Below are 13734 nucleotides of genomic sequence, written 5' to 3'. Positions count from 1 at the left end.
GGAGAAAAACTCTGTCTCTCAATCAAATGGGCAGACAAATTAAATCATATTATAATAGTATAATATTATAGATAACAATGTTGTAAATAATGTGTTTCAAATCTACTTTGCTTTTATTATAGTTCTGTGATTACCTGCAAATGTTAGGTGAGGTCCAATCATGTGTCTTTTAAGTGGCCACTATATTTCAGGATTTGGTACCTGTCCTCTGTAACTGGTCAAGCCCACCTACTAGATCTGGTTTTTTTGTTTTTGTTTTTTTTTTTGAGACGGAGTCTCACTTTGTTGCCCAGCCTGGAGTACAGTGGCTTAATCACGGCTCACTGTGTAGCCTCGATCTTCCAAGCTCAAGTGATTCTTCCGCCTCAGCTTCCAGAGTAGCTGGGTCTACAGGTGTGTGCCACTATGTCTGGCTAATTATTTTTCTTTCTTTTTTTTTTTTTTTGTAGAAATGGGGTGTTGCTATGTTGCTCAGGTTGCTCTTGAGCTCCTGGACTCAAGTGATCCTCCCTTCTCGACTTCCCAAAGTGTTGAGATTACAGGTGTGAGCCACTGGCACTAGATCTATTTTTAAGATAGGCCGAGTATCAGCTCTGAACTCAATGTGAGTAAAAAAACCAAAAAAAAAACCCAAAAAACCAAAAAACAAAACATTTATTGTAAAGAGATCAGACAATGAGTGTGATGGAAAACTGAGGAGTGTTCGGTGTTGCTCTCTTTCATTCCTGCCTTTGTCAAAACTAAGGATGGAGACAGAATATATTTCAAACCCAGGTAGCTTGTACAGCACCCAGCATTCTCATCTGGCTCAATGAATGTCAAAGGATAATAATAATAATGGCCCATTAACTTTCAGAGGACATGGGATCAAACCAATAAAGAGTAGTTCATACTTTTCCATATAGTGACCTCCTCTTCGAAGCAGGGCCTTCATTAACGTAACAGCTGTCTTAATGTGGCTTTAACCCGGTGACTCTTGACATTCCTTATGGCTTCTTTAGTTCCCTTGAGACACATCATGGCTTGCACTACAGCTGTGATCTATAGCCTAACAAATTCCCTAGAACACCCAGCATATGGGTCTTTTACTTAACCCAGCAGGAAAAAGAAGGGAGTAGTTAATCACTGATTAAAATGCCAGAAGAAAATCCTTTAGTTTTTAGAGGATCTGGGAAAGCAGTAGCCAAGTCAACTCAGTTTGAGTGATAGCCAGAAAGTGGGAGTTAGTTTAATTTGGGGCACCTGGGAAAACCAAACACGAAACCCCCCAAACCCCAAACCATGTCTACATTTCATTTTTTTCCCTCTGAGGAAAAATATTTCTACACTCTTCTAAATAGAGATGGGACTAAAACTATAATAACTTTAGCTTTTTTCAGTGTTTTATATAAATTCATTTAGGCTGTAGCTGTGTTGAGTTTATCATAACCAAATATGAGTACACAATGTGAGAATTGTTGTATACTAATGACTATTTGCCTAGTAATAATAACACTACAAGGTGGGTTTTTTTTAAAAAAAAAAGATGTTTTGCCTAATTCATCTGTAATTAGGGTAGCTGTTATTAATATTCTGCAAGTAATGACAAACATCAAAGTTTTGCGGGGAGGAATTACTTGCAAATATTAATTAATTTTTTTTTGAGACAGGGTCTCATTCTGTTGCCTGAGCTGGAGCACACTGGAGTACAGTGGTGCGATCTCTGCTCACCGCAACCTCTGCCTCCTGGGGTCAGATGATCCTCCCGCCTCAGCCTCCTGGGTAGCTGGGACTACAGGCTTGTGCCACCATACCCGGCTAATTTTTGTATTGTAGAGATGAAGTTTCACCATGTTGCCCAGGCTGATCTCAAACTCCTGCAATCAAGCAATCCTCCTATTTCAGCCTCCCAAAGTGCTGAGATTACAGGTGTGAGCCACTGTACCTGGCCCAAATATTTGTGATGTGCAAAAGTTTTAGTAAATATTCCATCGAAGCATCCCATGAAGTAGGCAAGTAACATCCTCTTTTACCACCAAGACAATGGAAGACAGAAAAAAAGTTACTGGGGAAATAGAATTTAACTAGGAGTTAGACGATATGGGTTTGGTTCCCAGTTGACAAATGTGTTTTGTTGAGCAAGTTACTTAATCCTGCTGGAATCATTTTGGACTTCAGGTTTTAAATTTTTTTAAATTTTAAAATATATGGGGTTAGTTGGATCCATGATCTAAGCTTGGGTTCATGCCCCACCAGGATAATCATGGATGGACTTCAGGAGATCTGGGAGATTTAAGATTTGTACACAAAATTTTGCTCCTTTGCTTGTGTATGTGTATACACAACTGTTAACCAGAGAAAGGGGGCCTCTGGCTTTCATTATATGTTCAAATACCTTTCCCCCATGCCCCAATTAAAAGCTAGTAGAACGCATGATTTCTCAGGACCCTTGTAGCATCAGTAATTTAGGATTCCCAAAAAATAACAATGGTGATTCCCAAGGGTCCCGAGAAATCATGCATTTTGGGAATGACCCAAATGCATGATTTCTCAGGACCCTTGGGAATGAGAAAGGGAATGAGAATATGACAGAATCCTTATACCATCAGTAATTTGGAATTCCCAAAAAAGCACCAGGGTGATTTAAAGCAGTCTAACTGATCTGTATAGTTCAGAAGTTCAGATAGGTATAGAATATCCTAAGCTTCATAATGAAGCAAACATATGTTCATCCTGAAGCTCTTTGCAGGAGTTTGCTTTTGGGATGTATCAAGATGCAGTTGAGTGTGCTTTTGTGTGTGTCCATGGTCTTTTCACATGCATGGGAGCATGGCGTTCCTCCTGTTCAATCTGGCCCATCCTGTTTCCAACCTGCTCTCTGAATGGTGGCCAAAGTTGGATAGCAGCAGTGATAGGAAGGCTGGGAGAACCTGGTATAGAAAGAGAAAGGAGGTGAGAGTGAAGGAGAAGGTCCAGGGAAATGAGCAGCTTGCCATGAATTTCTCTACTTGGAAAGTACTGTACTTGGCACTTCAGCATTCAACATCCTGAGTCTAGTATTTAACCAAACGTTTTACAATCTTGTTGCAAATTCTCTTTCTAAGGATTAACTATTATGTTCTCTCACCATTTTTCAAATTGCCTTTGAAATAATCCATCTTGAATAATACAGGCTGAGTTGCCTTTGAGAACGCCACCAAAAATGTGAACCAGTAATTTATTGATGGGCAAAATTAGGCTGACACCATGGGACAATTAGCACTAATCCATGAAACTTGGAAGCAAATTTGACCTAAGCCTCCATTGAAGTAAAACCGGCTTTCAATTATTTGAGGTGTTCCCTGGGCACTTTCCTGTTTACTCATAGACACAAAAGGCTTTGACTGGACACCACAGAGTGAAGGAAGCAAAACAGAGCTTTAATTCTTGGTTTTCTCAGATAGAAGTGTCAGTGTGAGACTTTTTACTTAATAGCTAACATTTATTGAACATTTAATATCTCCTCGGTATTCTTTTGAATGCTAAGATTGTACTGTATTTTTAATTGTCACAACAATCTTGTGAAGTAGTTTTTGTATTCCTCATTTAGCACATGGGAAAACAAAGACCCCCAGATATTAAGCAAATTGTTCATGGTCACAGAAGTATTAATATAAGTGAGGAGTTGAAATTCAACTTTTGCCTGGTCTGCATTGCACACGTGAATAAGATGTATTGTTGTATCTTTACTGTAGAAAGTACTAGTTTCCCCATCCTCACCCGTCACCACAACTTGTAATGTTGAGAGTCTGAACAAATTGGTTTGCTTACTCATGAAGAGAAAAAGTTAGGAAAATTTCTTTTCTAATTACTATCTTTTTTTCCTACTTATCATGATGTTATGGGGCTCTTTCAACCAATTTAAATTTTGTTTCAAAAAATCACTGGACATTATACTACCAGATGCATCTAAAGATCATTTTTCAAAGACATGAAATACGGCTTTATGGAAGGGCTCAGTAGAGAGACATCCAAGTTGGGAAGTACAGGAGGCAGATAAAAACGAACCAGGCTGCAGTTTATCAAATGAAATAACAACTTGCTTTGAGGGAGACTTTTGGTGTAATATTATACATGCAGTGATAGGCAATTAACTGTGCCTAATAGTATAGTAGGTTACTGACCAATTTGTACCTCCTGCCCCCACTTCCTTAACATGCTAAGTGTGATGTGGAAGGCCAGGTAATCTTGTATGGGGATAGTAAAATTACATTGAATTGTAGATCATAGAATTTCATTTAAACGTGTGTAGTCAACTTTGTAAAGCTTGTTCTTTCCACCCTACTGGCAAAGACATTGTGTGGAAAATTTCTTTTCTCTCCTAGAACATCAGTCATAGGCCAGTTTGCCTCTGTTGCTACTGCTGTTCTTTTCAAAACAAGGGAAAATTTCTAGAAAGTGTAACCACTGAGTTATAAATATGTATATTATAGATGAACTTATTCAGTGTTATACACTCACACATGCCATTCCGTAGATTGTTCATTGATTGTCTGTTAGGAATTAGTGATTCAATATTGAAAGAGTTATCTAAGACTTAGGAGTATCAAGAAAATTTCAGTTAAATGTGGACTGATAACAGCCTCCTAGGATCACTACACTTGGTTTGTTCAGGTATTGAAAGTGAAGGTCATTTCTAGGGTACTCTTTTTAGTCTACTAAACATAGAAGATTTGTCTTTTTTGAGTTTCAAAACATAAAGAAGGCAAAGACCAGTTCTTAATTTGCAACTTTAGTGTATTTTCTCTTTAATGCTTCTTTTGACAAATTCAGCTGGTTCTAGAAAATGCAGAAGGCTGGCAATGGTAAGATGATAAAAAATTGGGTTAAATGGCCAGAGACAGGTAGGCCAGTCCTCACTAAGCCCTGGTTCTCTCAGAAATAGCCCTCTGGATTTATTTCACCTAAATTTAAACATTTGGATTCCCTCCTTTGGGAATCTCTTGAACCTCTTGTTGAAGTTTTGTTTTTCAGTAAAAATTTGCTTCACAACAATTTCTCTTCACTTTTTATTGTAGATATAATAGATATCGTAGTATAAATATAAGGACTTTTTAATCCAACTCCTGGTGGGTTTACTCAATGTCCTTGTTACCTATTTATGTCATTTTAGAAAATATGAAAACAAACCCCAAAACTCTTATATTCCTCCTCTGTTTGGATTCTGTCTTTTGAAGGTATTTGTAGAAACTCATGATGCTTCTTCTTTATTATTTGAGCAAAGACATTTTTGTTTTTAAAAATTGGGTTATGGTGGAGTTAGAATGAACCTTGAGTCAACAGTAACTTGAGATTGATGGAGAGATCAGGCTTCACTACCCCTGGGTTTGCTTATCTAAAGGTTATAGAAGGCAGGTGGCACACAGAGATTGGCAACAAATCTGACAACCGAAGCATACCTTTCTGAGTTCTTCATAAAGGATTTCATGGGTGGAATTGAGCATAGCGAATCTTCATGAGTGAAGTTACATCAAAACTTTTGGAAGTCCAGTTCTCCTCCCAGCAATATAAAGCTGGAGATGCACTGTACATTGCTGGGCTGGACAGTTGCAGAGGACTACCTCATCTGAGCCGGGAGTACCTCCTTAATCTTGAAGTATTATAATAGAAACTGCAACCACAGTGTGTGGTATAGTACAGTGCACTCAGGCATGAACATGACCCTAATTTCCCAACCTCAGCCTCCCCAAGCTAATACAGTTTGTTCCCAGAATTTTCTTGAAAATGATTTTCTTACCCTGATGCCTTTGGGAGTCATGGTAATAGGCGCTCAGACTTGCAGTGACCACAGTTGATGCAGACCTGAAATTAAGTGCTGCTCATGGTTCTATTACCCCAGGTGGCAATTTATTAAGTTAAGTAAAACTCTAATTCAATTATATATCAACATGGGAAAATATTAACTTACCTCGTTTTCCTGTTGGAAACTTAAGGAGTATTACATGTTTATGTTTTGAGGAAGTTCAAACAGCTTTCCTTACCAGTATCTTGCAACAATGGCGAGAGAAGACAAAACTCTTTTCAGACAAATGCCTGGGTGAGTACCAAAAGTTTGAGCAAATCCCTCGGCCAAGGATTTACTAAATTGAGCTTTCCTGCTCCAGAAAAATCTTTTCCTTCCCTCTTAAATGGATCTGACTTTAAAAATTACAATTGAGTTGCAAAATTGTTAACATTGCTCTGGAAGGAAATCAATTCTCATCTTCTCTTAGACCAGCTGACCTCCTGGAACAAGCCGCATCTGCCTGCCCTGTACGACAGGAAGGAGATGTCACTTCCATCTCGAGCGATCGCTCGTCGAAATTAGAATCAAACTTTAAAATAAGCTGAAACTTTTGCTTCCAACTTTAGAGTTTTCCTAATTCTCTGTGCTTCCAAATATGGAGTTTCTACCTCTAGTGAGCAATTATTTTGGTCTCCTTGACTGCTCTGGGAATCCCATGAGGACAAGACAGCAAACTACCAGAGTGCAGAGATCCTACTTTATTCCCTTTATATCCTTCCATCCCCAAACACAGTGCTTTCCTCCATATTCAGTTTCAATGGGTGGCTCACACCTGTAATCCCCACACTTTGGGAGGCTGAGGTGGGTGGATCACCTGAGGTCAGGAGTTCAAGACCAACATGGTGAAACCCTATCTTTACTAAAAATACAAAAATTAGCTGGGCGTGGTGGTGGGCACCTGTAATCACAGCTACTCGGGAGGCTGAGGCAAGAGAATCGCTTGAACTTGGGAGGTGGAGGTTGGGGTGAGCTGAGATCGTGCCATTGCACTCCAGCCTGGGTGACAGAGCAAGAGACTGTTTCAAAAAAAAAAAAAAAGTTTCAATGAACTTTTGATGTAGGAATTAGAATATCTTTAGTTGGTAGAAATTCTCTCTCATTTTGAGGGAAACATCATGTGTGGTCCGTGGAAAAATCACCCCAAGTTCTACATTTAAACTCTGCACATGTAAGTGTTGGGCAGGAGCACGGAACCCATTAAAGGCCTTATATCACAATTTCTCAACATTTTAGATATTCAGTTACATTTCTTGCTGTCATGATTGCCCTTTCTCTCCATTGACTCATACAAAATACTTGGGCTTTGAATTCTTTGAGGGCATTTTATTATATTGTATCTGGCTTTTCTGAATGTACCTGGTTAGCATAGTGCTTGACACAGCGTATTCTAGGAGCTTAAAGCCGTTGTTGAAAGAAATAAGACACAAATGAATTATTTTAGATTTAAAAAAAGAGGCTTTCATTTTTTGAAACACTTACCTCTTTGGCATTTATTTCCACCGAGATCAGAGCAATGTCTCATATTTTGGAAGAGATGAAAAAATGGCTCCACCTATCCTCTGTTCAGTTTATATGACCATCCAGAAGCTATACCCATAGTGACCAGAGAAATACAGAGACAGACTAATAAGAATATAAATACAAGGCTTGGTGTAATAGGCAAGGCCACATTTAGGACACGTGTCACGCAGGGTCACAGAGGCTCACGTATCCTCCCCAGAAGGCTCTCCGTATGTAGGTGGGTGGGTGTTGAGGGAAGGGAGGGGAATTCCTGTTGTTCCTGCTCCTGCTGAGTGATTCCTGCCCATAGTCCTCAGAAGGTTCATGGGGGCTGCTGTTGCAAGACCATGGAGGGTCCCTGAAGCCCCTCTACTGACCTTTGACGCTAAAATTTTCTTTCAGTCATGACAATTCGCCCAAACAACACAGAAGGCGGGGAACTCTTGCATCTATTTCCCTGTCAGTCAGGGGCCTTTAATCTGTTTTAGCATGAAAAATTCATTAAGAATGTACTATTATTTAATCAGTGAAATCCTTAACTTTTAAATTAAATCCATAGGTCTGGTTTAGCAACCGCCGCGCAAGATGGAGGAAGCAAGCTGGGGCCAATCAACTGATGGCTTTCAACCATCTCATTCCGGGGGGGTTCCCTCCCACTGCCATGCCGACCCTGCCGACGTACCAGCTGTCGGAGACCTCTTACCAGCCCACATCTATTCCACAAGGTATCGAGGAAGAGTCAAGGAGATTAAAAAGTAGCTTCCAGGCGATTTCTCTGGTGGATATTTTATACAAGTGAATCCTTCTGCAGTGCTGACACCCATGTTGTTTGTAATTATAATACATCGGGTTGTCCTGGACGTACCTGTCACATTTCAGAAACATAGTTCTATGATGTATCTGAATATCTCTAGATAAACTGTGCTGTAATAGAATTCCAATGCAGCATTTTAAAACAAAACAAACTTCCTAAATAACCATGGGATTTGCTTTTCTTTTGTTAAAATTTTACCTCTACATTTCACTCCAGTTTGCAACTAACTGGAATTCGATGATGCTTACTAACTGTAGGAATAATAGAGGGAAGGTAAGCTTTGACAAAGTCATTATTTGTTAGTACATGGAGGTGAATGGGATAAAGTTAAATTGTAAGACCCAATTATTTTGGATTATGAAATAGCATTCCAGGCATTTGAAACTATATTATTACACAAATATTTAGGTGCTTTAAAAGTATATTTGATAAGAAATTTGAGACTTGCAGTCCTTACATTGGTTAATTCTCATATTGATGAATAACATTCACTACCAAAATATGCTTGTTAGCATTGCTAATATAATTTCTACATTTGTATTCTGGGTGAGCCTGCCGTGAGAGTATATATGTTACTTACAAATATGTGCAGAGATGGGTGTGACTGTATCTGTTATGGGTGATTCTACACCTGCATGTTAAGAAATGCAATTTGAAGTGAACATTTGATTTGATCAATAGATGCTCCTGATGGCCTGGTGGCTGATGAACTTTTGCACGGAACTTTCTCTGCTGGCCTAAAAGAAAACATGATGGTTGACAGTCTTTTTCATTTCAGCCGTGTCAGATCCCAGCAGTACCGTTCACAGACCTCAACCGCTTCCTCCAAGCACTGTACACCAAAGCACGATTCCTTCCAACCCAGACAGCAGCTCTGCCTACTGCCTCCCCAGCACCAGGCATGGATTTTCCAGCTACACAGACAGCTTTGTGCCTCCGTCCGGGCCCTCCAACCCCATGAACCCCACCATTGGCAATGGCCTCTCACCTCAGGTCAGTCCCGTGTTTCCAGACAGATGATTTGCTGTATACCAGAACCAAATACTCAATTCCCTGAGGCAGTGGTGTAATGAATTGCCAAATTTAAACCATAATGTATTCTTTATACAAGCCACATGATTTCGGTTTTCTAGTTTCCTTTCTCTCCACCCTTCCTACTGGCTTCATCAAAAGTTGTAGCTTAGACTTAAAATTCAAGTGATTTTTGATGTAATCTTGGAGACTTTGTGTTCGTATTTAGTTGTGAAGGTGTTTGCCATGTTTTGTCTTCTCCATCCTAGTTCTGGGCTTTGGTTAAGAAACTTGCAAACAGTGGCAGGCTTTTTGTTTTGTTTTTTGTTTTAAATTGTATTTGGTCAGCTGATGAAGTTTCGATCAAAAGCACCTCGTAAGAAAACACTAAAGCTTTGACAAAACAATCAGAGCGGAAGCAAACGAGTCCTGTGGAGAGAGACCCAGCTGATGACTACAAACTCTGGAATAAATGAGTTATAAATGCACAAATTAGGGGAATTACTGCTCTTTGGGACTATATAAATATTTGAATGTTGTAATTGTTTTTCTAATTGGCATTGGACTATGAGCTTTTCTTGGGAGATCATATTAATAAATTGCCTTGATAATTGCATGTGAGAGGGTTGGTTAAATTTCCTACATGTGGCATCTGTCCGAGGTTGACATTATTAGCAGTTGTTTAAATACAGATCCCTTGATTTTATTAGAGAGTGCTTGGCCCAGGTGGCGAGGATAGCTGCCCACTAAATTTGGAGAAATGTCACAAGGGGTTGCAATCTATAATTGCAATCGAGAAGCTCTTCAGAGAGTTTGAACAGCTTTATCTGTTTTCAACCCCCTTTTTCCTCTTGGTGGTTAGAAAAACAGAGAGAAGCTCAGAATGACACAAATGAAAAGTGAAAAGACAATTATACTCAATTACACACTAATCACTGACTATCACCGCTGCCTAAGCACCAAGAGGGCATTCTAATAGGCAGAAAATGAGATTTTAATGGCACAAAGGGTGGCCAAAATAACGACTCGTATATATTTGCCTTCTTCGTTTTCTTCAACTTGTGGTGTGTGTCTTGGGAGTGGAGTTCCTGGGCTCTGCACCACGGTGATAACTGTGAGCAGCTGAAAAGTTCAAAGTCGGAGGAGTTGAAAAGAATGGATAGCAAAGGCAATGAAATAAACATTTCCGCCTAAAGGCAAAAGTTCATAAATCCTTTTTTGTAACAGTAAATGTAATTAAGTTTCATAGATTCCTATAGCACATCCTGGGATAAAAAAAAAAAAAAAAATGAAGTGGCTTTAAACCTCAGCTGAAAAATAACAACATGAAAACAATGAAAGTGCTTCCTACAGGACTTTAATACATTTTATTTCCAAGTGCTGGAATTTGTGAATGTGATTTCTGCATGAAAATAATGGACTTATATTCATAAAGTCATCCTTAAAATACCCAGATTCATAGCATATAAGCTTCTTCCACAACTTAGAAGTAACATCAAATGTACTTATCTCTGCGACTTTTTCAACATTTGTAGTTTTGGGGGCCATAGAAAAGCTTTTTATGAACGTGATTTGGTTGAAACTTTTAATAAAAGTAAACTCCCGCCCTAGCTGCTTCTGAAAAGGGAGATCCCAGATTCCATTGGCATTTCTTAGTACCTTATTTTATTCAATAGCAATAAAACTAACAAGAACCTGTATTCTATAAGTGAAACTGGTAGTTTCTTGTATAAGTGCATTACCTTGTATGTTATGATGTGTATTCTTTTGTATTATACAAGTATCACATAAGTAGAATTGCTAGAATGTGATCTCCTAACTATTAATCCTTGACTTCAAGAAGCCTGGCTATGATTCTGGAGTTGATGTTAGAGCGAAATCATTCTAATACTAAGCAATGGAAAATTTCATAGGCATTTTTTCCTGTATTTCTTTACTGTATCTTACATAATTATGTTAATTCCTGATTACATTGCAATATGCAAGGTATTTTGCGTTTCTGCCATACATTTCCACCTCAAACCACCACTAGGAATTTATGTTCTCTTGGTTTTTGTGGCAACCCCACTGAGTTAGAAAAGAGACACATAATATGAAGTTCTTCCTTATTTCCTCAGGCAAAGTTAAAGAACAAAGGACAACGAGTAAATCAGTATCTTGCCAAACATGTTTATGTAACAATGGAGTAGGAGAATTGGATTCGAACTTAGATTTCTGTAGACTTTGGGCTGTATCACTTCTCTATGATGACTCTATTTAAACAAGAGGTGCTTGTCTGGCTTTCTTAAAAATATTTTAAAGAAAAATGTGGAGCAAAGAGCTCATGTCTAGCACCCTGGTTTGCTTGTTAACTAAAGAAGAGACTAGAGAAAGGCTGGTGACCTCTAATAAGTCACTGCTTATTATAGAGTACTTATTAATATATTGGATCATGTAACACAGACAATGTTATGCTAACTGATGATAACTAATAGCATTATGATTACCATTTCTCCTCTTCCTTGTTACTTACTCTCCTACTTCCTCTACCTCTGTCTGGTTATCTAATACGCAGAAAAACCAACTGAGGCCCAAAATGATTGTCACCTTCTGCCAGCCAAAGGACTGACAGGGAGGGAATTGAGACTAGAATCTAGGATTCCTGGTTCCTGGTCTAGGATCTTGTCTATTATAGCCCATAGTTGAATGAAGAGAAAACAGGTTTCATGAAAAAACAAATGCAGGGGGTTTTAGTCATATTATAAAATAATTTAGTAGAGATTAGTTTTTTAAAGTTTTCAGTTCAGGTTAATTTATGCTCTTTTTGCTAAGTTTAATTTCCATTGGTCTTTTATCTTATCCCCAGAATAAAAGCACTGGATGTTCATTGTAGAGAAATAAAAAAAATTGCTTACATTGCTTAAAAAGTGTCTGTAAAGTAGAAAAAAGAATCCCCCAGGGCAACTACCATGAATATCTTTGCATATTGCCTTCTAGCCTTTTTAGGTTCTTATGCCTCCTTTAGAAACGTAATTGAGAAAGTAGAAAGTAGTGTATACACCTTTGTATCTTGCCTTTTCTCTGTATTTACGTGTCATCATAGGCCTTTTGCCACCTGTCAATTTACATGGAATTGGATATAGTTTTTTGAGTCACTGTCGTCAGTTCACTATATATCTCTCTGGTGGAGCTATTTGATATGTTAAAAATATTTCTGCATTTTATTCAACTTTTCCCCTAGAGCCATTGACATTGATGTATTGTTTGCCATCCACAGTTAGAAATTGTGAGCTAGAATTCGTGTGAACCATTGTAGAATGGGCTTTCTAGTTTCTCATCAAGGAGCTAATAGACACTGTAAGGATAGCCAAAGCATTTCTCTCTCTCTCTCTCTCTCTGTGTGTGTGTGTGTATGTATACAATAATTGGTTTTTGTTTTGCATCTCTAACGTATCTGTTCTCCCAAGCAAAGGCTGGGAATTAGAGCCATTTGCCAAATGGCGCATCATAGATGCCCTCAGTCCGTTCCTCAGAGAAGGCCTCAGCTTCATGAGGGGCTGGCGTGAAACAGTGTCTCAGGGAGGTCACACCTGTCCAGATGGTCAGAGCCTGACAATGGACCGATCTGTATTTGTGACAGCCTAAATCTCAGAATACCAATAGCAACCTTTAGAAACTCTGATGTTATTCCTCCTCAAGTTGCTGAAAGGGTCTGTGCATTACTTAATCATTGGCAAGGTTTTCTTGTTCTGAGGGAATCAGCAACAATATCTGGGGAATATTTTCATTTTACTTATTGGAAAACTGAGGCCAAGGCAACACAATCACCTAATTGATGGAGTGAGCTAGTGGCAGGGTTAAGAGCCAACTCTATGTCTTGTCCAGTTCTTACTAGTTCTTCTATGAACACAAATTACACATTTTAGTGGCTGGTCGCCACCAGAGGAAGCATAATGTCCTAAGAAATTTTCCAAGGGCTGCCCCACTGATATGCGACTGAATTTTCTTGCAGTCAGGGTGGAATGTCTTCACAAATGGTGGGCTTGGTTTTTCATTCCATTGAAGGCTGGATGTGTCGGGGAACTTGAGGTGAGATTCTCAGTGATGCATGAGAGGGTGGAGACAGGCTAATGACCTCAAAATTTTCTGTCATCTCTGGATTGCTGTCTGAACTGCATAACTTGTTTGGAGATGGGGCTTATAATGAATGACAAAATACCCTCTGGGAAGGAAAGCGTTTAACTCATTGCAACACAGGCTTTCTTCTGTAGTACCATCCTTCTGAAAGTTTCTGTTCTGTGTATGTGAGGACAATATAGTACAGGGGGTAATACAGACCATTTATTTCCCCTGCATCCCAGGAGAGTACATTACCAGCACCTTCCTACACATGTGGGAAGAAAAAGGAATGCTGCCTTGGAATACAGAGTGCTGAGGAAGTACTACCATATGCTCAAGATGTGAGGCTAATTAACATTTGGCCCATGTTCTTCTAATTAACTTTTCTTTGCAAGAAATACTACCCTCACTGCTCCCCCACCCCCAAGACACACATAGCCAAACCCCCAAAACAAGACCAATTAAATTAACAAACTTTTATCATTTCATGCCTCACCCCCACCCCACT

At 39.1% G+C, this 13734-nt stretch overlaps 1 protein-coding gene across 2 annotated transcripts in view; it reads left to right on the top strand.

Moving 5' to 3' along the window:
• PAX3 (paired box 3) overlaps positions 1–13734 on the top strand; it is a 101035-nt gene that overhangs the window by 71465 nt on the left and 15836 nt on the right. For both annotated transcript variants that reach the window (XM_005574422.5, XM_005574421.5), the window contains exons 6-7: positions 7863–8028; positions 8896–9110. In XM_005574422.5, coding sequence (XP_005574479.1) covers positions 7863–8028; positions 8896–9110 — 381 coding nt within the window. The remainder of the gene's footprint in view (positions 1–7862; positions 8029–8895; positions 9111–13734) is intronic.

This window comes from Macaca fascicularis, chromosome 12, assembly GCF_037993035.2.
Source record: "Macaca fascicularis isolate 582-1 chromosome 12, T2T-MFA8v1.1".
Lineage (NCBI taxonomy): Eukaryota > Metazoa > Chordata > Mammalia > Primates > Cercopithecidae > Macaca > Macaca fascicularis.
Note: the sequence above shows the minus strand (reverse complement) of the source record. Positions and strands in the feature narration are given on the sequence as shown.